The following is a 21804-nucleotide window of genomic DNA, read 5'->3' as shown; positions in this document are numbered from 1 at the left end:
TTTAGTTGCCTTACACTTACAAATTTCATACTCAAACTCTACACCCAGAAACTCAACATTTATTTAAAAATACATATTTTTTCGGTTTTTTGGAGCGCAACAAAATGCCCTGCAGAGTCGGCAATACGGATTCTATTTCAGCTCGTTTTCAGCCAAGTGTAAGAATTGGAAATTGGGTGGAAGAACATTGCCTAGAAGAGGTAGTGCCTAACAGATAAATATAAACAAAATAAGTCATAATTTTATACTTTCCTTTGTAGGACAAAATAGTAAACTTCAAGAAACAACGCGATCGAGGCGAGCTTCTCGTGGAAAAGGCTCGCACTTTGTATGATAATTTCCACAAGGAGGTCGTTTTGGCTGCCCCCAAGCAGACCATTATTTTCGGTGCTGTTGTGCAATTAATGCCCATCTCTATGAACATTAGTGATATGGACACAACCGATTTGAACGCCGCCCTCTCGGTAGTTATCAATGAGAAGATGGTGCGAAAAAGCCAGTCAATCAATGAGGACTGTGAACTTTCGGTGGCCCCCTCGAAACGGTCCTGTGTGCGAAACTCCTTCAGGATAGTCAGCGGAGACGGTCGCGATCGCACGGGGGAGAACATCAAGTACGGGCAGCGATTCCAGCTGCAGTGCATGGCCTCGGAACACGATCCCATAGTACTGTACAGTGGGCCCAAGCAATGCAACCTGCAGCAGGGCGTCAATGCCACCTATTTGTCCCACAAAAACGGGGAGATTAATCTGAATCTGGGACTGGTGCATCGCAGTGTAGGAAATTGAGTTTTATTATCATCATCATAAATATTTGTAGTATAATACTAATTTTAATTTCCCAGAAATTCACCTGCCCGGACAATGACATACCCCTGGCTTATACAAACTGGTTCTGCCGACACATTGATCCAAAGCAGCGTTTTGAAAGCGAAGGAGAAGATATACCGGTACGTATACCCTCAAACTTTGACTAGGCTTGAATAATCACGTTTGTTATATTTAATCGCAGAGCAATTCCCCATTGGTGATTGTACATGCAACCACAAATCGAAATCTAGCTGCCGAAAATGTTTTAACTCAAACCCTATTTGGCCCGGAGTTTCTGGTATCAGTTCAAAACTATCGCAACATCTGTAAGCATGAGATCTGGAAGAATGTGTGGATAATCAGCAATGGATACCAGACTGGTTCAAAATCAGCCAAGTCTTCGTCTCACTGAGCATTACTTAGTCGTAAAAAAAGGGCAACGCAATTAGGTGTTGTGTGAACTAGATATTTATGAGGCAAAAATTTAAATTTCGCACATAAACTTTGCCTAGCCGAGCCCCTGCTGTTATGACCTAGATAGAAATTGGCATTTGCGGAGTTAATTTGAAAAGGGAATAGACTAAACTGGGGCGGTACTTAAGATAGTGAGTGAATACATAAACTCAGAAGAAAATATGAAAATCTGGAATTATATTAAAACATTAAGTGGCACAATTCAACAAGTCTGATGTAGTATATTTATTTTTGATTCCAAAAAATTAATAAAGTATAAAATCATGACCCTGAAAAGGGTGCCCTCTTATCGGTGGTACTTCCTACATGAAAGTGTGCCACTTTGGTGATAAAACCACTCGAACGTAACACCATGCCAGACCTATAAATAGTGAACAGCCGAGCGGCATTCAACACACTCAACCTTTACCATGTCTTCGGTTAACAAGTTAGTTAATCCTTTGATTCTACTCCTTGCTGCGGCTTTGGTGCTCGGCGAGGTGGATGTTGCGGCGGAAGAATCCCGGATTATAGGTGGCCAGTTTGCTGCTCCTGGACAATTTCCGCATCAGGTGTCGCTCCAGTTGAATGGTCGCCACCATTGCGGCGGTTCCCTGATCTCCGAGACGATGATTGTGACAGCTGCCCACTGCACCAGGGGTCAGAGTCCAGGCCAGATGAAGGCCATTGTGGGAACCAACGATCTGGGCGCTGGAAATGGTCAGACCTTCAGCATTTCCGAGTTTCTTATCCATCCGCAGTACAATCCGCAGAGCCAGGACTTCGACATGTCGCTGATTAGGCTGAGCAGTCCGGTGCCCATGGGCGGATCTGTGAAGACCATCCAACTGGCAGATTCGGATGCCAACTACGCGGCCGATACGATGGCCATGATTAGCGGTTTCGGGGCCATCAATCAGAACCTGCAGCTGCCCAACCGCCTCAAGTTCGCACAGGTGCAGCTGTGGAGCCGTGACTACTGCAATTCCCAGAACATTCCCGGTCTCACGGATCGCATGGTGTGTGCCGGACATCCCAGTGGGCAGGTGAGCTCCTGCCAAGGAGATTCCGGCGGACCCCTGACCGTCGATGGCAAGCTCTTCGGTGTGGTGTCCTGGGGATTCGGTTGCGGGGCCAAGGGACGTCCGGCCATGTACACCTATGTAGGTGCCCTGAGGTCCTGGATCAAGCAGAACGCAAATGTTTAAATGGAAAACGTGAATGTGAAAACAAACCTTAAATAAAAACTATTGCAACATTACTTCTATACATTTATTTTGATTATTATGGCGATACATTTTTGTTACTTTTTGTTTTAAAAATACAAAAGTCTTGAGGTAAATAGTCGCAATAGTTATCATTACTGGTAAACAATTATAAAGATAAAAAAAACAATTACAAGGTTTCTCAAACTGTAAGCCCAAAAGTATTCTACAAAACATAGGCTTCAAGCTGAGCTTAAAAAATATTTCAAATGCAGGCTACTTTTTGGTGATCCATAAAAATTAGTTCAATATTAACATTACCACAAGTTAAGTTGTTTTCATTTTCTTGAAGCCATTGTACAAAAATTAACTATTCAAAACACAGTTTTGCATAAAAATCATAACAGCTCTTTTGGGAATTTTACAAGATTTTTACATGGGACAAAGACCACCGCTAGGTGGCGCCAATATGTTGGCCACTTGTTCCATAGATGGCCAAAGCTGCAATAGAATAATAAAAAACACATTTTCAATTCACACATTTTTATTTATAACTTTATCCTTTTATTTAAATCTTTACCTTGCTCAATATTTACTTTACTACACATTTATTACGCGCTTAGTTAACTATTGTAAGTTAAGTTTAAAAAAAGGTTATCGACCACTTCCTATGGCTTTTGGTTTCGTAAGTAAAATGTAAATGCCGCCTACAGTGAAGCTAAGCATAGCAAATGAAAAACAATGCGCAACTCTTGGCTCTTGGCTACCATCTGGATATAATATGTACGTTTTAGTCTTGAATAAAACAGTATTTAATCATAGTTATGTACACATTCTGCAGGATGCGATATGAAATTGTATACAGTATATACACAGTCGCTGTGAAGAATGCGTCCGTTATAAATAGAAGGCACTATGCACATTTGCATTAAGGACTAACCACTAGGGACTAACGCTATATATTTTGTGTGATATCGGTAGTTTGGAAACTGATATTTGTAAGTACTACAAGCTGGCTTTGTCCAACAAATAGGATATGTTGTTGTTTTGAGAATCCAACGAACAGAAATGCAACGGATTTTCAAAGAGAACGCAAAGTTACCCGAAATCTAAACATCTAAACTTAATTTGGCATAAAGTTTGCAACGCTCATCATCGTCTAAAAATAAAAAAACACAAGACAGTCCCTAAATCGTATGAAAATAAATAAAATCAAAATTTTGGTTCGCCATTTAAAGAAATGTTTAGGTAATATTAGGTAGAGGAAAAAATAAATGGGAATGCTCGGGTCACAGGCGAAACAAAGGCTATCACCAAATGCTTTCCAACTTAGACTTAGCCTAGGGCTTACTCACTAAAACATATATTTGGAATGAGGCTTTCGCAGAGCCATTTGATGACATTTGTAAAATTCATAAATAATCCGGACACACCTATCGCCTGTCGTTGGCCGTGGGAATAAGTCAAGTACACAGGAGACAAGGTTCACACTTTCCGTAAATTGTGCTAAATGTTTACAAATTTAAATGCAAAAATTGCGCTACGACTTCGTTTTTTTGGCCAGCAATTGTCAAGTGTCAATTGTCAATTTTCAATTGTCCTTGGGCCTGGCTCCATTAACCTAATCCTAAGTGCTCCGACTTAGGTCTAGAAAACTTATCAACTTATAGCTACTGTACAGCAGTCGTTATCTTTTCAGTGTCGGTTTGTCTAGTTTGTGGATGTGTGGTACTTAAGGCTAAGTAACGTCTATTCTGTTGTTTGGAAACATATAAATTTTAATATTATTTATATAGCATGGCAAGTGATGCTGCTGCTGCTGCTGCTGCCGCTGCCACAATCCGTTCGTCCCATTCCTTATTGCACATGCCTCGGGGAATCTAACTACTCCAGCTCCTGCCGCCACTTCATGTCCTGTCTGCGCATCCTTTTCTGGCCAGGCCGCTATGCATGTGGTTGTTGGTGTCGCCGCGATGTGGGCAACAGGAGGTTGCCCCTCGCATAGAAGTAGCCTCACAACTTGGAGCTGTCGTAGTTCTCGAGGGTCCACTGTTGGCGGTTGAGGCTGGGGTTGCACTCCTCCATCATCAGCTTGTCCTTGCTCTCGCTGATGGCCAGACACTTGCCGGAGGTGCCGTGGTGCAGCTGCTTGGTGTTCTCGCGGTAGGTCCAGAACTGAAAAAAAATGGAAAATTAAAATACCATGAAAATTAAAATGTGCCAATTAAAAAATCTTAAACTACGATTATTTCAGATCCAGAATACGCTTTACCATAGAAATGTTATATCAAATAAACCCAGCCACAAACATAAGACTGAACTATAAAATGGACGTTGAAAGTTGCGCTCATATTTACGGACATTTACTTAAAGCATGAATGTGCTGAAACCTAGTTGCCCTGAAGTCATTAAATCAATTTTAAATAACCATAATTTTTGTTTTTATACCCTTGCAGAGGGTATTATAATTTCAGTCAGAAGTTTGCAACGCAGTGAAGGAGACATCTCCGACCCTATAAAGTATATATATTCTTGATCAGCATCACTAGGCGAGTCGATCTAGCCATGTCCGTCTGTCCGTCTGTCCGTCTGTCCGTCCGTTTATATGCAAACTAGTCTCTCAGTTTTAAAGCTATCTGCATGAAACTTTCCCAAAAGTTGTCTTTCTATTGCAGGTAGTATATAAGTCGGAACGAGCCGGATCGGACGACTATAGCATATAGCTCCCATAGGAACAATCGGAAAAATAAATGAAAAAAAATGATAACTTTGCTGTTTTTTAATTTTTTGTTTAGTTCTTCGACATACAGCAATGGTTAAATATTTCAGAATTATGGTTTAAATTTCATCAAAATCGGACGACTATAGCATATAGCTTCCATAGGAACAATCGGAAAAATAATTGAAAAAAAATTATAACTTTGCTGTTTTTTAATTTTTTGTTTTGTTCTTCGACATAAAGCAATGGTAAAATATTTCAGAATTATGGTAAAAATTTCATTAAAATCGGACGACTATAGCATATAGCTCCCATAGGAACAATCGGAAAAATAAATGAAAAAAAATTATAACTTTTCTGTTTTTTAATTTTTTGTTTAGTTCTTCGACATATAGCAATGGTTAAATATTTCAGAATTATGGTTTAAATTTTATCAAAATCGGACGTCTATATCATATAGCTCCCATGGAAATATTAAAAATATATAAAATAACTATCAAATAATTGAGCTGCAAATCATCATAGCTTCAATGTTTTTAAAAATATACGCAAGTAAATTATAATTTACAATGTTTTCAAAAATGTTTAATTCTTGCAATAGCTGCAAGGGTATATAAACTTCGGCTTGCCGAAGTTTGCTTTCTTTCTTGTTTTTTTTTAATTATATGTCTCAAATAATATTATTTATAAATGAATGACAACTTTCAAGGCCTTGCTTACAAAATGACGAAAACCATTGGTGAAACATTATTATTATAAAATTTAAGCTTTTCAAAATAAAATTGTCGTTGTGATGAGGATAAAAAAGAAATTATACAAATTTTAAATTATGCTCAAGGCATATCGACAATGCTTGCTAATTTTAAGGTATCAATCTCTGAAGCAGATACATTTTATTATATTTGTTGTACTATTTTTAAATTTATAAACATGAATATGTCTCAAAGGGCTCTTTAAGCTTAAGTCCCCATTGTCATTGTGTTTCTCAAAGCTTAAATTCTCCTCTGTTCTTTTACACAAAGCTTATATTCCCCTCTACTCTTTTACCCAAGTGGACTTATTTTATGCACTCACCTGATTTCCTTTGCCGCCGTGGCAGCCGAAGAGCGTCACATCCTTGCCGGCATAATCGAGACAGGAGTCGTCGCGTCGAATTTCGCCCGCCTTGCTCAGCATCCAGTACTGGGAAAATCGAGGGGAAAACACATTAATATAAATTGTAAAGGCGGGGAATGCGTTTGCCAGTTGCCAAAAGTTTTTCCAGGGCTACAAGCGCACAACTTATTACACACTAATGTTTTATTCAATTAAATGCCAAAAAGCAGCTCGGTTTTGAGTGTGTATATCCTTGCCTTTGTCTGTGTGTGTTTAAGTGTATATGAGTGTGTGTGTGTGGGGGTGGGCGCGTCTGTGTGAGTCTGGATTTTGTCTGAAACTCGCTGGCCATGATTATTTATAATTTAAAACACGTTGCCATTGCCAGATGGCCTGAGCTCGGTTCAGATTCTGCTGGTGACTGAAATTGCCATTGTTTGCCCCGCTCCTGCCACGCCCCCTGCCTGTCCCGCCCTTCCCATCCCCCCTTCCCTCTCTCTCGCTCGCTATGAGGTCGTGACCAGCCGCCATTTTGTGTTACCATTTCCGCTTCCGCACCGCCAGCCGGATGGGCCTTCGTCTTTATTTTGTTTATAATGATGCCAGGACTGGAATAATGATGAGATTGGTCAGCGCAGCGATTGTACCATGAATAATTACTCTTATTGTATGACCGGTTCAATTACGGCAGTTTCAAGGACTCCTAGTACTGTTCTGGTTGCAAAAACTAGTAAAAAAGAAATGTTTCCCTGAAACCAAGCCCTTCCTGTTTATAAGGTGATAAATTGAAGATACAATTTTAAAAGAAAATAATATTTAATATACAATAACTACAAAATCTTATCGATTGTTATCTTAGCATGAAGGTTAAATTTAATATAATTAATTTCAAGTTCAATAAAAACGTCTGTACAAACTATTAAGTCAAAATGTTCCTGAATCCATGCAATTTTTGTTACTTAATGATAGATTCATTTCAAGATACACTTAATAAAATAAGAAATTTATTTAATATTCAATGACTACAAAATGAATAGGGCTTATTTCAGCAGGATAGTAAGTTATAAAAAAATCAATTTCTAGACCAACAAAAACGGGAAACGTCTTTTAAAAATCCTTTTACTACAAGTCTATCTAATAGCTGTGCCACGTACAGTCGGCGTATCCAGACTAATGCACACCCACTCACCGACCGCCCAAGGACGTTTTCCTTTGCACCGATTATACATCGTGTACATCCTCCCTTATTGTTTAGGCTCACTACACCACCACGCCGCCCCCTCTCTTTACTGTCGTCCTTGGCGGTCTCAATTTGCATTTCTTTTATCATCGCTTTCCCTTTTTCCCCGGCGCTCGTATTGCGTTTTCTGTGTGCGCGTGAGATGCGTTTTTAATTACGTTTTTTTTACCACTTCCCCAGTTTTTATCTAGTGTATTTTTTATGTAGCTTCATTTTTTGTTTCGCCCACTGAACAAATTTGTTTGCGGGCTGGGCAAAAATATTTTTGCTAGCCTAGACGCGTTTTTTTTCGCATGAGGAGAATACTTCCATTATGTGGACAGCCCCTTTTTTCAACCCACTTTTCGCTGGTGCTATCCTTTGACGTTTCAGTCGAAAGCGTTTTATTTTCCCTTTTCCCCGTTTGGCTGGGTTCGCTGGCTAAATTTTACGAAGTGCAAAATTAAAATTTGCGTGCAAAAGAGCGAAAAACGCATATTCTTCCGCGCTTATGTGTCTGCCTGGCAAATGTTGATTATTTTAGCCGCATTTCCGAGTGCAAACAAACATTTGGATGAATCTTTTTCAGTACTTTCCCCCCCTTAAATGTGGCTTCTATTTGGTGGCATTGTGTGTTTGAGGGCGTTGCTTTGGGCAGTGGGCATGGCAGTTGTCTGTCTGGGGCGATTCTAGAGCAAGCGGAACGAGGTCAACACTTTCCCCCCGCTCCTAAATGTTGAATATACAATATTCTCACACATCCGCAGTGTAATAGTATCTGAGCTTGTTTTAATACCCGGTATTTGTAAAAAACAAGGGTATGTTGTATTTGTGAAATGAAAAGTACCTACATTTCTGTCTTCCAAAGCATATTTTGTAAAAAAATTGTAAGCAAGCAAGCATTTTCAAAATATGTTGATATTTGTTAAGATTGTGATTATTTTTTTTATGCAAAAGGGTATCGCGAAGTTGATAAGTTGTTTTCTAGTTTCGGTTTCAGCTTGTGTGTGTCTGTGTAAGGTTCCATTGTTGCAGTTCATTTACTTGCATTTGTGCTGTTCGTACTTTCATTGTGGTTCAAAATACTTGTAACTAAAGGTTTTGTAAATGTGGTTGTTTTTTTTTTAGCTAGCTGAAAAACGAGAAAGCTAAAGCCAAAGCCAAAGCCATGTAAATGATTTATTATTTGGCATTGTATTTATGATTGCGTTTTAATTAATTTTCGTGACATGAGATAAATCGACCCCAAAATCCTCAAAAATATGCAATTCTGTGCGTGTAGTTGTGTGTGTGTGTTGTGTGTTGGCGCGCTTGTATGCATCCTGAAAAACTGTTAAATTGTCAATGAAATTTCGATTGGCAACTTTTATTGATAAATACTTTCACTTAAGCTATGCTAACAAATTGAATATGAATTGTTTGCCCGAGAGCAATAAATTCAAATTATTTATATACTCTACAGATGTTTGTTATTGTAGCCACAAACTCCGTCAAAATTAGTGCTCAGAACCGCAGGACTTTCACAAGGGTAGCAATTAACAACGACAAAAATATTATTGTTGTCAGGTATTTTAAGGAGGAAAAACACCTTTTTAGAAGAGGACTTCCCAACAGGCACCAAAAATCAAAAACAAATTAAGGGGACAAATTTCAAACAAAGAACAAGGAAGAAATCAGTTAAAGATTACGGGTATTTAGTTGAATTTTAGAGAATATAAAGAAAGTTTTAAGTAGTAAAGTTAAGCATGAACAAAAGAGTTAAATCAGTTATTTGAAAGATCTACAGTTAGGAAAAAATTATTACCTCAACATAAGTGTATTTATACAGTTCTAATGCAAAATATTTTTTATAGATTTAAGTGTTTTGAAGATTGTGTTTACAAAGTTGGTTTGATGAAATCTCTTTTAAAAGGAAACTGAGGAAAGGAAATGAAATTAATTTAGGGAGTTTATTTAATAAGTTTTTTTAAAAGAATTTATAAAAAATAATTAAAGTTGTAAATTGGTTAAGCGATGATGGTGTTATGTGATGTGACTTGAAGGAGTGTACTGTCTAGTGTGAAACTGAATTTGGTTTTAGTCTAAGGTTATTAACGCAAGCAAAAAAATTAACAAAGAGATACCAATAAATTAAAAGAGAATGGCATAAAGCGTCAACTCAAAAACAGGAGAGTAGACAACCGAAGCAGAAACAATTCCCCCAAGCAACGATATCGAGACATTGGAAATCAGGGACTCTGAATCGCCGCCTCTTCCTTTCAGAGTTCGGAGTTCAAGTTCAGAGTTCAGAGTGGAGGTGGATACCTGATTTCCTCCTTGGCCGTGACACTCATAAATGGACACTGGTGCATCCTCTTCGGATTTCTCTTTCGCATCCAGGCACATGCCGCTGGGCTCGTTGGCGATCTGTAATTTAAGTTGTCTTTATAGCGGAGCCATCTAACAGCTGTTCAAGGAAGGAGTCTTAGGGGAGTGTGACACCCAAACGCCCGAGTTTAGAGTTTTAGTAGTAGCAAAAAGAGTGGAGAAAGTGGAGTGAGGGGGAAGGAGTTCGATGTTGTTCCTGGCGCGGTTTTCATGTCACTGGACGGAGTTTGTGGCGGTCGCAGTGCTCACAAGATGATCTAGATGGTCTAGATGGCCCAGATGATGGGCTAACAAACCTGGTTTCCACCCTGCCGATGGCAGGGATACGTCCCCACGGCCTTCTTCTGGTGCTTCTTGCCAGCAGGTGCGTCCAAGCAGGTGCGACCGCCATAACCTAGGTTTCTTATCTGCGGAATTGGATAGTGTTTATGGGTTGCCGTTTGATTTCGTTAGCTTTTGTATTAGATTTGGGTTAAGGGTTTCGGGATGTGGGGTTAAGAATGTTATGCAAACTCTGAGAACTTACCTCTCCGTGGGCCACCGAATCGCCGGGAATGAAGAGTTCGGGGTAAATGTTGTCCAGATACCACTTGAAACTCTTGCACTTGAGATCGCGCCTGTGTGGAATACAATTAACATTATTTTGGGTTTTTGTTTTTAAAAATATCAAATTATGGTAGTTTTCGGAGACAATGGAATTTCGAAATCCACTCACCGTAACTTCCTGCGATCGCTGACATCGCCCCAGTCGCCCTTGTCGTTGCCGATGCGATGATAGTAGTACTGCGAGTACTCATCCATCCAAACCTCGGCCAACCGCACGGAGTTCTTCTTCAGCACATTCACGCCCGAACGCCACTGCAATTGAATGGAGCCATAATGGCCATGAGTGGGTGGTTAGTGGAGGGAAAGCGCAATCAGTGGACGGCTGCCGGTGCCGGAGTCAATGGAAATATTTGGCCAGCAAACAGAGTCGAAGGACGAAGGAGGAAGGAGGGAAGAGGCAGGAGCAGAATGGTCGACCGAGCAGAGTGGACAACAAAGCCTAATTACCTGAATGAGTAGCTTTTGCTTAGTGGCATTAGGTGGCTCCGGTTCTCAGTCCTTTTGCGGTTGTTTCTGGCCATCTGGCCATCTGTCTTGGCCATCTTTGCCATTCAACCCCCTCCCCCAAAACCGTAACAATGTCCGACCGTTGTGTATCTTGTTTTGTGTTCATGCGTTCACCGTACAGGTGTCTGTGGGCCGAGCTTCATTGTCGAACAGCAGGAAAATGCTTGGCCTAAAGGGAAAGTGCACCCAGTGTTTGCTCCTGACATTTATTGAAAACGCCAGCTAAGGCCGTAAATTGTGAGGGCCCTGGCAATCAATAGCTGCTCCTTTGAACTCCTATTGTATTGTGTGATCTTGTTGCTTAGAGATAAGTTTGATTTGTTCTGCATTGTTTGTTATTATTAGGTGAGTAAGTATAATTAAATTAATTTGAGTTTTGTACTTCTTCTGCTTGTAATTAAGTAATCATATTTGGTTGCATTTAGCTACAAAATGTTTAATAAAGGTGGAAATTCGATTAAGCCAAATAAGGTAAGAAATTGAATAGGAAGTTCATATGTTCAGCTTCTGCTTGTAATAAAGTAAAACAAAATATGAATCAATGGCACTAACAAATATAGATTTTCCACTTAATTGAAGTAGTTTTTACTTTTATATTGAAAGACAAACATATTAATGGCCCTTTAAAATGAATTTAAATCAATTTATGGCTATTAATATAAATCAAAGTAGAGAGATTTTATAGACATTAAATTCTTTGTAATTAATAAGAAAATATTCTTTAATTTTATTGTTCGATAAAAATTCTTTTAAAATTAAACTTCTTCAGTAAATAAAATGAAATTAAATCAAATCAGTAAGCCCTTTGAAATTAACAAGAAAATTAATTTATATATTTTCCTGATTTATAATTAATCTTTTATGTTGACTTTTTTTTCTATAGCAAGTTCATCCTGTATTTCAACTTATTTTCGCTACTAGTGATTATCATTGGAACACAAAACTCCCCTGGGATTTTGGCAGGTGTCCAATTGGTCAGTGCTACTCTGAGTGTATTGTGTGTGCCACGCCATTGACATCAAAACAGTTGCCAAACTTTTGTCAAGCGTAAACCGTTGATAATTGAGGCTGGTCCGAACTAGAGGATGATTTTAAGGGAACGTAGGGGAGTCGCAAACACACACACACACACACACACAATCACAAACACAATCACCATTGCCATGTTGCAAAGACAGCCGCAATGCATGTCCATGTCAGTGGAGATGTGTGGGTCCATGTCTGTGCCATGTGTGCCATGTTGCTGCTCTGCGGCTGCCAATCGGCAAACGGAGTAGACGGAGGGGATCGGAATTGGGATTGGGACACTGTTGACCAAACACGAAGCTCTGGACCGGACTGGTAGCTAGTGGCTGGTAACTGGTCCTGAGGCTGCCCGCACATGTTGGCTAAGAGTTTTAAATTCCAGCAAGAGACCCAATGCCAATGCTGCTTAATGAGCAATGGGGTTCGTCCAACGGAATTGGTTTCTCCCCTGTTCCAATGATTTGCCATTTTCAGTTCGATTTTCACTGTTCGGTTCTCGGTTTTCGGTTGTCTTTTCAATAATTGATCAATGGCACTGCACTCACCTTGTAGGGCGAACGTTTCCGGAAGATGTGGCCCACATGGGAGCAGGGTACTATTTCCAGGGTACCGCCGCACATCCAGGTCTTGAAGGACAGCTCCAGATTCTCGCCACCCCAAATATCGAATCCGGAATCGTAAGTGCCCAGTCTATCAAAGAATTCCCTGTCGATGGAAAAGAGTCCGCCGGCCATCGTGGGTGAGAAGACGGGTTCGGCAGTGCTCTGGAAAAAGAAAAACAAACAAGGAAACATGAACAAAGAGCAAAGGTTTAGAGCAATTTCATTTGGTTAATTGATACTCGGCTGCGATGAACCAGAGATAAACACTGAGGAGGATGTGCCACAAGTGGCAGAGCACCTGAGCAAACTTTTCGCAGCCAGCCACCCCAATCTCTACAGCTCATTTTGGATAGCAGAAAGTTTGCTGCCTCCCTCCTACTTTATTTTTTTTTTTTTTGGTTACTTTCAACAACTTGCCACAAAATACTTGAGGCTACGTTTTATTTAGTACAACATTTTCATAGCTCGTTCCTTTTAAAGGGCTATCTCTTTCACACTTTCGATACGCTTTTGCAGCAGAGAATTTTGTTTGTAATTGAATATTTGGTTCAGGGCCCTTGATTTCACTTTTGGTAGTATTTAATTGGAGAATTTCATTCTATTTTTGAGTGCAATCTAATGTCTGGTATCTCTGCTCTTGCCTGAATTTGTATCCTGGCTTGTACTGTGTTTGCACTTGTATTTATGCCAGCAGGCAACTGTTATAAAATAATTAAAAATAAATAAAGTTTACCATTTGCTTTTAATTGTAAGGAAAATAAGTTTACAGCCAAAAAAAAAGGTGGAATGGAAAATGATGTCGGGATACGATTTTATGTTTCTCTTTAAATATTTACGAGTAAAGATTTGTCAACATTTTTTAGTTAGTTACGGTTTAATTAAAGTGTTTAATATTAATCAATTCATTTCGTATTTATTCTTTTTTAAATAATAATTACTGTTATGCCATAAAGACAAGGGTATTAATTGTGGCGTAATTGTTAATAAATTATCAGGAAATACGATTTTCTGCTCACTTAATATATTTATTGTGATTGCTTTTCATTTAATGGATTGCCGGCTGGGGAGACATCATAATAATTTTCGTTATTATGAAACAATGCAAAATATGCCACTGAGGTAAATATTGCGTATACGCAGCGTGGCAGGGCCAAAGGGAAGCATCCATAAATAAGGATGACTAAGCCAACAGATACAATTGCAGGTCAAGTAATTGAGTTCCATGAGCGATAAAACGCTGACAAACGTAAAACAGAAAATGGCAAAATAAATGAAATTGTCACGGCAAAGGCCCAAAGGGAAAAGCGATGGCGATGGCACTATTAGTGCAAGACGAATAAAAACGGGTAACTTAAAGTCAACAAGAAGTACGGAATCCGGCTGCCGGACAACAAAGTGAAATCTCCAAACGCGACAAGTACCATTGTCCTTTTGCGGATGAAAAACCTCCGCAGGGGAGGAAAATTCGCAGTGTGACATTTAATAAACGCCTGCAAAGGCTCACCGAACAGAGAAGAGGGGTTAAAACTGAGGGGACAGGCCCAGAAATGTGGACAAATATGCGAAACGCACCGAACGGAGGAAAGCGCGGGGAAAAACAAGTATTGCTGGCATGCGGGCGGCCATTTTTTGTTGCCACCGGAAGTGACAGAACAAATAGGAAAAGTGAAAAGTGAAAAGCGAAAAGCTTCAAGGTGGTTCCGGGGGGCTGGAGCCGTGGTTTTCTGCATGCGAGTGTAAAAAGATTTCTTTTATTGTTATAACCCACACCAGCTTCGGTTTTCATTTTGTACGCTTTTCCTGTGTGTGTATCCGTTTTTGCTTTCCGCTTTCTCCGCTCGGGAAATGGAAGTAAAAGGCAAAAAAAATTTATTTATATTCTGAAATTATAAAAAAAAGAAGAGTTCGCAGGAGCGAAAATAAACTGAAATGAAATAAAATGCAGAATGCTGAATAAATAAATATACACGAAAATATGAGTGAAGCGTGTGCTGCTGCTGCAGTTGCACTTGCTGTTTGTGCAAACTACGCGGCAGAACTTTTCGCTTTTCCAAGTCCCCTAACCCCCTTTTGCCCATTTTCCCACTTTCCTCTTGGCGCGTGTGTGTTGTGTGTGTTTGCCATTGGCTGCATATAATGCGGCTTAAATGATTTAAAAGCGGGCAAATAAACGCGATTTTTATGGCCGTGTCATGTGGCGTTTCGTGGGAGCACAGAAATAAAGGAAAATTATGTCGACACAAGGAAAGGTGGCAAATAAATTTTGAAATCAAACCGCAACTAGCGTAAATAATCATTTTTATACAAATGTCTATAGCCAAATTTTAAAACCTGTTAAATAGTTTTGTCGCAAAAAAACATTTACCCGAAGTCCTTCATTGCGCCACATAATTGCAAATTAATTATTTTGAATTATGTAAATTATAATTTAAAATGGTTGACTTACAAAATACAAACATATCCCTCAAATGAAACGAATTTTCGCTTGCATCACAACAATCTATTAATAATAACAGAAAATAATTGCATTTTAAATTGTTTGTTTGCAACAAAGTAATAACATTGTGAAGCGCAATCAAGAGGCTTACGTTTCAGCGGACAAAGTATTTTTTCAATCGACCATTAAAGCTGTAAATTCCTCAATAAAGTGGCAAAATAAATTTTTCAATAAGCCAGATGTTCTTCTTACGTTGCTTAACTTACGGGCAATTTATTTCCGCCTAATCCTGCAATGAGGCCCACTTGGGAAGTTGTCCAAATAAGGATTTATGGCCAAGAACAATCAATTTTTCTCAAGAATTTTATAAACAAGCAAGTTCCGGAAATAAAGCTTAAAACGACATAACATCAAGAGTAACTTGAGCCCATTTCTCATTCACTTGGCATATTTGGATATCAACATAAATCGCCAGCCATTCATAATGGGTAAAGTGTGTGACACACTTTATGATGAGAAATGAACGGCGAATCTCAGGGGGCGGGTTGGGTGTCGGTGTCTCAACCGCAAATTAAGCAAGCGAAACCTCAGAGTGTGGTTCGGTTTTAAAGGCCTGGCTTTGTGAATAATGTGCTAACCTGCTGTGGCTTTCAAGCCAAGACGCCTGTGAAAACGCAACCCCACCACCATAAAACCTCTTCCACGGGCGGGGCATCAACATATCCACATTAACATCAAATAAAACAGTCACGTCGAGCGGCAGGAAGCGCCGAAAAAAAATATGCCCAGGAATATCGTAAATGTCAGAGGAGCTTTAGGGCTGGATGATGGCGGTGGATCTTAGGGTGTATTCCGGATGGGTGGACTTGGATTCCCTCCTGACACGCACCAAGTGCCGATGGGTCTCTTAGTTCACAGCAGGCAGCGGTCCAGGAGGCGGCAGGCGATGATAATGTTTAAAATATAGAGTATAGGGGAATCCCACTAGGCGAATACCCTATTAATATGGGAAACATCTTTAATTTGCCTACTTATGACACATTTCTTACAGGATGCTGTGAAATTTTCTATAAACTTTTCTAGCTTATCTTTGTTTTTAAAATTACATTACTAGACCTTTAATCATTTGTTAGTTTAACTGTGTTAAAGCAGCTTAGAAGTATCTAACATATTTGTTAATCTTGTTAATATTTCATATATATAAACAAAATATAAATAAAAAAATAAAGTTTTCAGCATTAGTAGTTGTTTGTAAATTTTTAAAAAATGTATATATTTATTTTGCATATTAAAATTTAGCATTTAAAGAACAGAAGAATATAGTGCACTCCTTCAGTTTTATTCCCTAAACCGTCAAAGTGTGTTCCTTTTAACACCTGCAAATAAGCCTAAAATCAGTAGGCCCTCTGCTATCCTGTAAGTGGTAATATTTAATGCTCGAAAAAATAAAGAAGACGTTGTCGGTGGGCGGCGAGACACGCGCTGAAAAAATGAATATAACGCTGCTTGACATAATGTGAAGTTGACTTTGACAAGTGCTTGGGCCGTGCCACGCCCCCCTAAAAGAAGACGACACCACACACACTGACACACTCAGACACTGATGCAGGATATAGAATACAGAGCACAGGACACAGGATACAGGCTGTATCTGCGAGATGGCAAAGTGGCAACTTAGCGGGGCCAGCTTGAAAGTTTCAGGCGCTCTTCCGCCTGCTATTTGCATTACGAGTCAAGCACCAAAAAGTCACAATCTTCGCCAAAGTTAATAGTTGAGGAGTGCTTCAGGTCAATGGGCGACTGAAAAGCAGAGGAAGTGGAAGTGGAAGCGGGATAAGTAGCCTTGGATCTGCGTGGATGTATGTATCTGCGAACTACAATTTGGCTTATTGCTCGAGTGCTGCAAATCCTTTCCGTTCTTTTGAAAGCTGCTTAACCCACTCGGCATCGCTGTGCAACGGAATCAGGCAGCTTAAAAGCGTATTTAAATGTTTAATGTAGCGAACACACACACACACCTACACACAGTGAAGAAAAGAGGACGGGAGGTTAAGGTAAAAATTAGCATAAAAAAGTTGTTTTAGTGCTCTGCTGATTTTGCTTTGATTACCGGTTCACTGGACTGTTAGCAAATGCTTAACCGCCCCAAACCCACTTCAAAACCCCTTAGCCATCACACCAGCACCATAAAAGTGGAAGATACGAAGTCAGGAGCGTAGTAGGTAACTTATATCTCTGGTAGCTCTTACATCAACATTTGTAATTCCAACCATTATCTGAAAATATTGTTTGAAATATTTACTTTGGCAAAGACTTTATTTTAAATTAAAGGGGTTTTTGATGTTTAACTTTTTTCTCTAATTGACGGGAAAAACATCAGCTAAATCCAATTGATACTTAGTTCTCTTGGAACTAGTTGTGCTAAACGACATCGAAAAGTTACAAGGCAGGAATTTCGATTAAAGCAGGATTAGGTCGGTATTTCTCCATTTTCTCTTAAGCCCCTTTAGAACCCCTTCCTCACGGCGCCCTTGCCTTCAAAGGGGGAGTAATAAAACGCAGCAGCGATTTCCAGGCGCGAAAGCGCGTGCACAAAACTTTGTACGTTTTCAGTACGCAGCGCATCCTACCTCGAGGTCCTGGAGGCGGCGGCAAATCCCCTGGACCAAGTGCAATAAAAACCAAAGTGCAACTTTGCGTATTAAGCAGTAAAATCTGCCAGTGAGAAACGCGAGCGCAAGAGGAGGCGGCAGCTTAACTGTTGGAAAATTAAAAGAAAATGGCAAATGTTTGCTGGCAGGCTTTCCGCCACCAGTACACTTGAATCCTCCCCCGCACTCTCCTTCGCCCCCCAGGAGATTACTAAATTACGTTGTCAAAATGGCAGAAGCGAGGCCTGGCCAACAGCACGTGCTTGACCCACCCAAGGACGGTCCGAAATTCCACGCTTATTTAATTTGCTCTGATGTTATTTAAGTTTTTAAGCCCGCGGAATAAGTAAGACGAAAGTTGCGAGATTCTTTATGTGAGTTACACGGAGGATAATGTATGCTATAATGGTCATTTATTACAGTAGTATTTCAGGCAATTTAGAAATGTTTATTTTTTTAATACATTTTTTATGGAGACTAAAGGGACAATAAAGTCTTACTTTCCGCTCAAATCTATATCCCACATTTTACACTTTGATTTTAGACACTTTAGAACCGTTTATTTATACAATTGTTTTCATATTGCGCCCTAGCTATAATAAGATACAGTACAATTTTTCAGTGTAGTCATATTTTCCGCTTCAAGATGAACATTATACGATTATCCAAAGGAAAATACCACATTTACCTTTGGCCTTGTCCGCATCCGTGGGCCAGACCCTCCCATTTTCTATCTTGCCCACTTCCAAGGACTCTCCTCCCCTGAAACTTGATGAAAGTGTAATTTTTGGTTATGCGAAACGCGTGCTCAATTTGCATAGCAGTCGGGCAGATGGATTGCTGATGGATGGGAAACTTAGTAGGGTAGTGGAAGTGGAAGGTCGGTAACTGCCTTCTAAGTACGTGCTTACATCCAGTTGATGAGCGAATATGGACGCTGGCCTCAAGTCCTGCATAAATTATGCATGCAATTTGACGGGACGGCGAGTTTCCGGAAAATATGCACTTATTAGCAGTTAACAAAATGCAGATGGCTCGCTTATGACCCATTTACATCTTAAGTAAAGGGATTGTAGATTTTAAAGGGGACTCTGAGCATAAGAAATTTGTAATTTTACGTTGCTCAAAAACTTTAACAAGCTACAGCTGAAGTTGGAAAGTGTATTTGAATGATTAATTAAAGGCTCTTGGAAGTAAAAAGTATTCCTTTCAGATTGGTTAGCTTTAAATCGATGGCACTGAAGCTTTTCTCACCAAACCTACTACGAAAATAGACAAAAAACCTCGCCCTTAATTCTCTCACATTTATCATTTCGAGGATGTCATTTGAAATGCCCCACATCCATTAGTTGGTGTAAATGGGGCTTAAGACATATTCCGCAAAAATGACGCTATGCAAATGAAGCCCAGTTTTGTTCTCTTTGGTTCGCTCCGTTTGGGCTGGTTTGGATTGGGTTAACTGGCAATTTGCTGGCGGCAATGCCGAGGGTCCCAATACCAGAGTCCATAGTCCATAGTCCACAGTCCATAGTCCACAGTCCACAGTCCACCGCCGCTAACCAGAACAAATGTGCCACGGACATGAGGACACAGTGGTTCCGTTCCATGTCGTACCCCCCATTTCGGAATGGCAGCTAATTAATAATACGAAATTGCGCTGCCAGGAACTGGCGATGAAAACCAAACATGGCTGCCGTTTCAACATTTCCCGATTGCCTGACCGCCATGAAGAGAATGCAGAACGGCACCCACGATAATGACGAGGAGCTGTGGCTTAGAAAAGCTGCCACTAAATTCTATGCGCTTGCACATTGAGAAAATAGTTATTTTCAGACACATATGTTGGAAGATAAGATTTGTAAATTTGTCTCAATTTGGGACTATATTAGTAGGAAAACATGCGATACTGCTATTGATTTTAAATTAGGTATAAAATATATTCCAACCCAAACTTATAAAATATTGCCTAATAAAGTCCAATAGTCTCGTGAGCCACAAGGAATTTTTAATTCTGGTCTTAAACATTATAATGGGTACAGACTAGTAGAAAAAAAATTTAAAACAAACGGATTCGAAAAATCTGCGCCTAATAAAAATGTCTACAACTTTCGAAAACGTTTTTTTAAGAGGGTTTTGCTAGTTTTGGTTCCTACTTTCTAAATCTAAACTAAAAATTCTGACTACATTGCACTATATAATCTTTTTAATAAAATTTTAAAGATTTAAGATAATTAAGATTATATAAAATGCAAAAATAAAAATTAAAGCAATAAATAGTTTAACGATTTGTTTTAAAAAGTTAAGTCAAAAGTTAGTTTTAAATGGTATTGGCACATATAAGTATAGGGCCAGAAATTCTTTCTTTAGCAAATAGTTTCAACAATAACTATTTTTAAAAGCACCATTTCATGTCTACATTTTTTGAATGTTTTCTTATTCATGCAATTTTTCGTACTAGTTTAGATGTCATAGTTTTGTTCGCTCTTCATTTTTATTGCATGCATCTATGTTAGAGGCATAAAATTTGCCCCTCGCATCGTTTGCGAAAATTGCTTAAAAATGAACCCGACTCTGACAGTTGATGGATGGTCTGGATATTTTGGCCCACAGCCGATCGTCCCCGCCCCCCATATACATATAGTACACCCCCAGTGTGTGTCCCGTCCGCCCACAACTCTCATCATGCGCGACTAAGTGTTTGCCTTGGGAGGAGGGGGGCGTGGCCAGTTGGGCTGGGCCTGCCATGGGTTAAGAGTTGCTGTGAACGCTTTAAAAATTTCATATCTATTTTTAGTGCTTCTGTTGTTAGTAGCACTGCGTCTACAGCTGCCTCAGCTTATTTCCATAGTTATTTTTCATGCATTTTTGCTGCAGCAGCAGCAGTAGCAGTAGCACAGTGGGTGCTATCATACTGTTGCTGCTCTGCCTTTGATGTGTTGTTTTCTTTTTTCCGCCCTTTTTTCCTGTTTTTTTTTGTGTGCCCGTTGAGTGTGCTGTGCATTTTTATGAGCGTTTTTTAATAAATCATGCGCCACGTAAGCTGACTTTCATGCACAGGATATATTTCCCTTCTCCTTCTCCTTTCCATTTATAGTATGTACGTATATGAAAGTGTGTATTTCGGGTGCGCCTGAGTGAGTGATTTGCATATGCTGCAAGTGCCAGGGATGGAAAATTGCAGGCCACAAATGCACTTTGGCCCAATTAGTTTCCCCAAATGAACTGAGCCGTAAATGGCTTCGCTTTCCATAAAAACTTCAATCTGCATCTCATCGGTCGGCCAGCCCTGGTCTCCATCTGTCTTCTGGGGCCACAAATCACTTCGACCACGCCCCCAACGCCCACCGAGAGGGTCGTTAGTTTCGGGCTTAAGGGGATTTCCATACCCCCTTCCCAAAAAAATGTTGCTGTTGTGCCCCGCCATTGGGTGCAAATTAATACACTTGCCAGCCACGAGGGAAAATTGCTGGGCGATCTTGTTGCTGCTCCTGGTGTTGCAGTTGCAGTTGCTGCGGTTTTCCGGCTATCATGGGTTAAGGGGACTGTGTGCTGGCGAACAAAAACAAACGAGCACCCAACAAAGTTTTCTCTGTTTACTGCTGTGTGCTGGTTTTTGCCCTCTGAACATGGCTTAATATGCAAAGTTATGGGGGAAAGGAAAAGTCAGGGAGGCAAGAGGCGATACAGTCGAAACTCTATAATTCAAACTCTCTAGAGATCAAGCATTGCAATCAATACTATTTTAAATTTTGCGGGTATGATGTTGAGAAGGGGTGCTCTTTATATGTTTCCAACAAAAATACAAATTATAAAATCATTCAAAATGCCATTCAATGATTTGAAATCAGTTTATAAATTAAAAGTGAATCCAACCCAACACTTTAAAAATGTTAACTTAAAACACTTCTAGCATAATTAATAATGAATGTTAAAAATTCAATTCAGTATAAAATATATTTAAGCAAACAATTTTAGAACCACAAAAACTAAACGAAGCTTTAAGTAATCTAACAAATAACTTCACATTCTTTGTATGCACTAACTTAAAAGTTAGAAACATTTATATTTGTTTTCTCCAGTATAAGGAAGTTCTATTGTAGACGCATAA

At 39.6% G+C, this 21804-nt stretch overlaps 3 protein-coding genes across 4 annotated transcripts in view; 2 read left to right on the top strand and 1 right to left on the bottom strand.

The window, feature by feature from the left end:
• On the top strand, positions 1 to 1544 carry LOC108144233 (cilia- and flagella-associated protein 161). Its single transcript, XM_017268910.2, has 4 exons — positions 1 to 200; positions 261 to 776; positions 845 to 949; positions 1012 to 1544. Exons 1-4 carry the CDS (start codon positions 105 to 107, stop codon positions 1219 to 1221), a joined length of 927 nt encoding a protein of 308 aa, XP_017124399.1. The 5' UTR covers positions 1 to 104; the 3' UTR covers positions 1222 to 1544.
• Positions 1545 to 1693: 149 nt separating this feature from the next.
• On the top strand, positions 1694 to 2523 carry LOC108144231 (trypsin-1). Its single transcript, XM_017268908.2, has one exon. It carries the CDS (start codon positions 1694 to 1696, stop codon positions 2468 to 2470), a length of 777 nt encoding a protein of 258 aa, XP_017124397.1. The 3' UTR covers positions 2471 to 2523.
• A 1834-nt stretch (positions 2524 to 4357) lies between these two features.
• LOC108144349 (putative polypeptide N-acetylgalactosaminyltransferase 9) overlaps positions 4358 to 21804 on the bottom strand; it is a 63225-nt gene continuing 45778 nt past the window's right edge. Inside the window, exons 7-12 of one of the 2 annotated variants that reach the window (XM_017269097.1) lie at positions 12552 to 12770; positions 10583 to 10725; positions 10394 to 10484; positions 10164 to 10274; positions 6261 to 6368; positions 4358 to 4642 (exon numbers count right to left, since the gene is read on the bottom strand). In XM_017269097.1, the coding sequence (XP_017124586.1) occupies positions 4481 to 4642; positions 6261 to 6368; positions 10164 to 10274; positions 10394 to 10484; positions 10583 to 10725; positions 12552 to 12770 (834 nt within the window). In that variant the 3' untranslated portion in view covers positions 4358 to 4480. Of the gene's footprint in view, positions 4643 to 6260; positions 6369 to 9804; positions 9907 to 10163; positions 10275 to 10393; positions 10485 to 10582; positions 10726 to 12551; positions 12771 to 21804 lie in introns of both variants that reach the window. The other variant, XM_017269098.1, reaches the window with a different exon arrangement.

The sequence above is a fragment of the Drosophila elegans genome, unplaced genomic scaffold (genome assembly GCF_018152505.1).
Source record: "Drosophila elegans isolate 14027-0461.03 unplaced genomic scaffold, ASM1815250v1 contig_183, whole genome shotgun sequence".
NCBI classification, from domain to species: Eukaryota; Metazoa; Arthropoda; class Insecta; order Diptera; family Drosophilidae; genus Drosophila; species Drosophila elegans.
This window is presented reverse-complemented; position numbering and strand designations above follow the sequence as displayed.

What these genes read in the sequence shown, in the direction of transcription:
- LOC108144233 (XM_017268910.2), top strand. Translation starts at nt 105, where the DNA reads ATGCCCTGCAGAGTCGGCAATACGGATTCTATTTCAGCTCGTTTTCAG. An exon ending in TGGGACTGGTGCATCGCAGT is followed by an intron (nt 777 to 844) that starts GTAGGAAATTGA and finishes TTAATTTCCCAG; the next exon opens with AAATTCACCTGCCCGGACAA. An exon ending in GCGAAGGAGAAGATATACCG is followed by an intron (nt 950 to 1,011) that starts GTACGTATACCC and finishes ATTTAATCGCAG; the next exon opens with AGCAATTCCCCATTGGTGAT.
- LOC108144231 (XM_017268908.2), top strand. Translation starts at nt 1,694, where the DNA reads ATGTCTTCGGTTAACAAGTTAGTTAATCCTTTGATTCTACTCCTTGCT.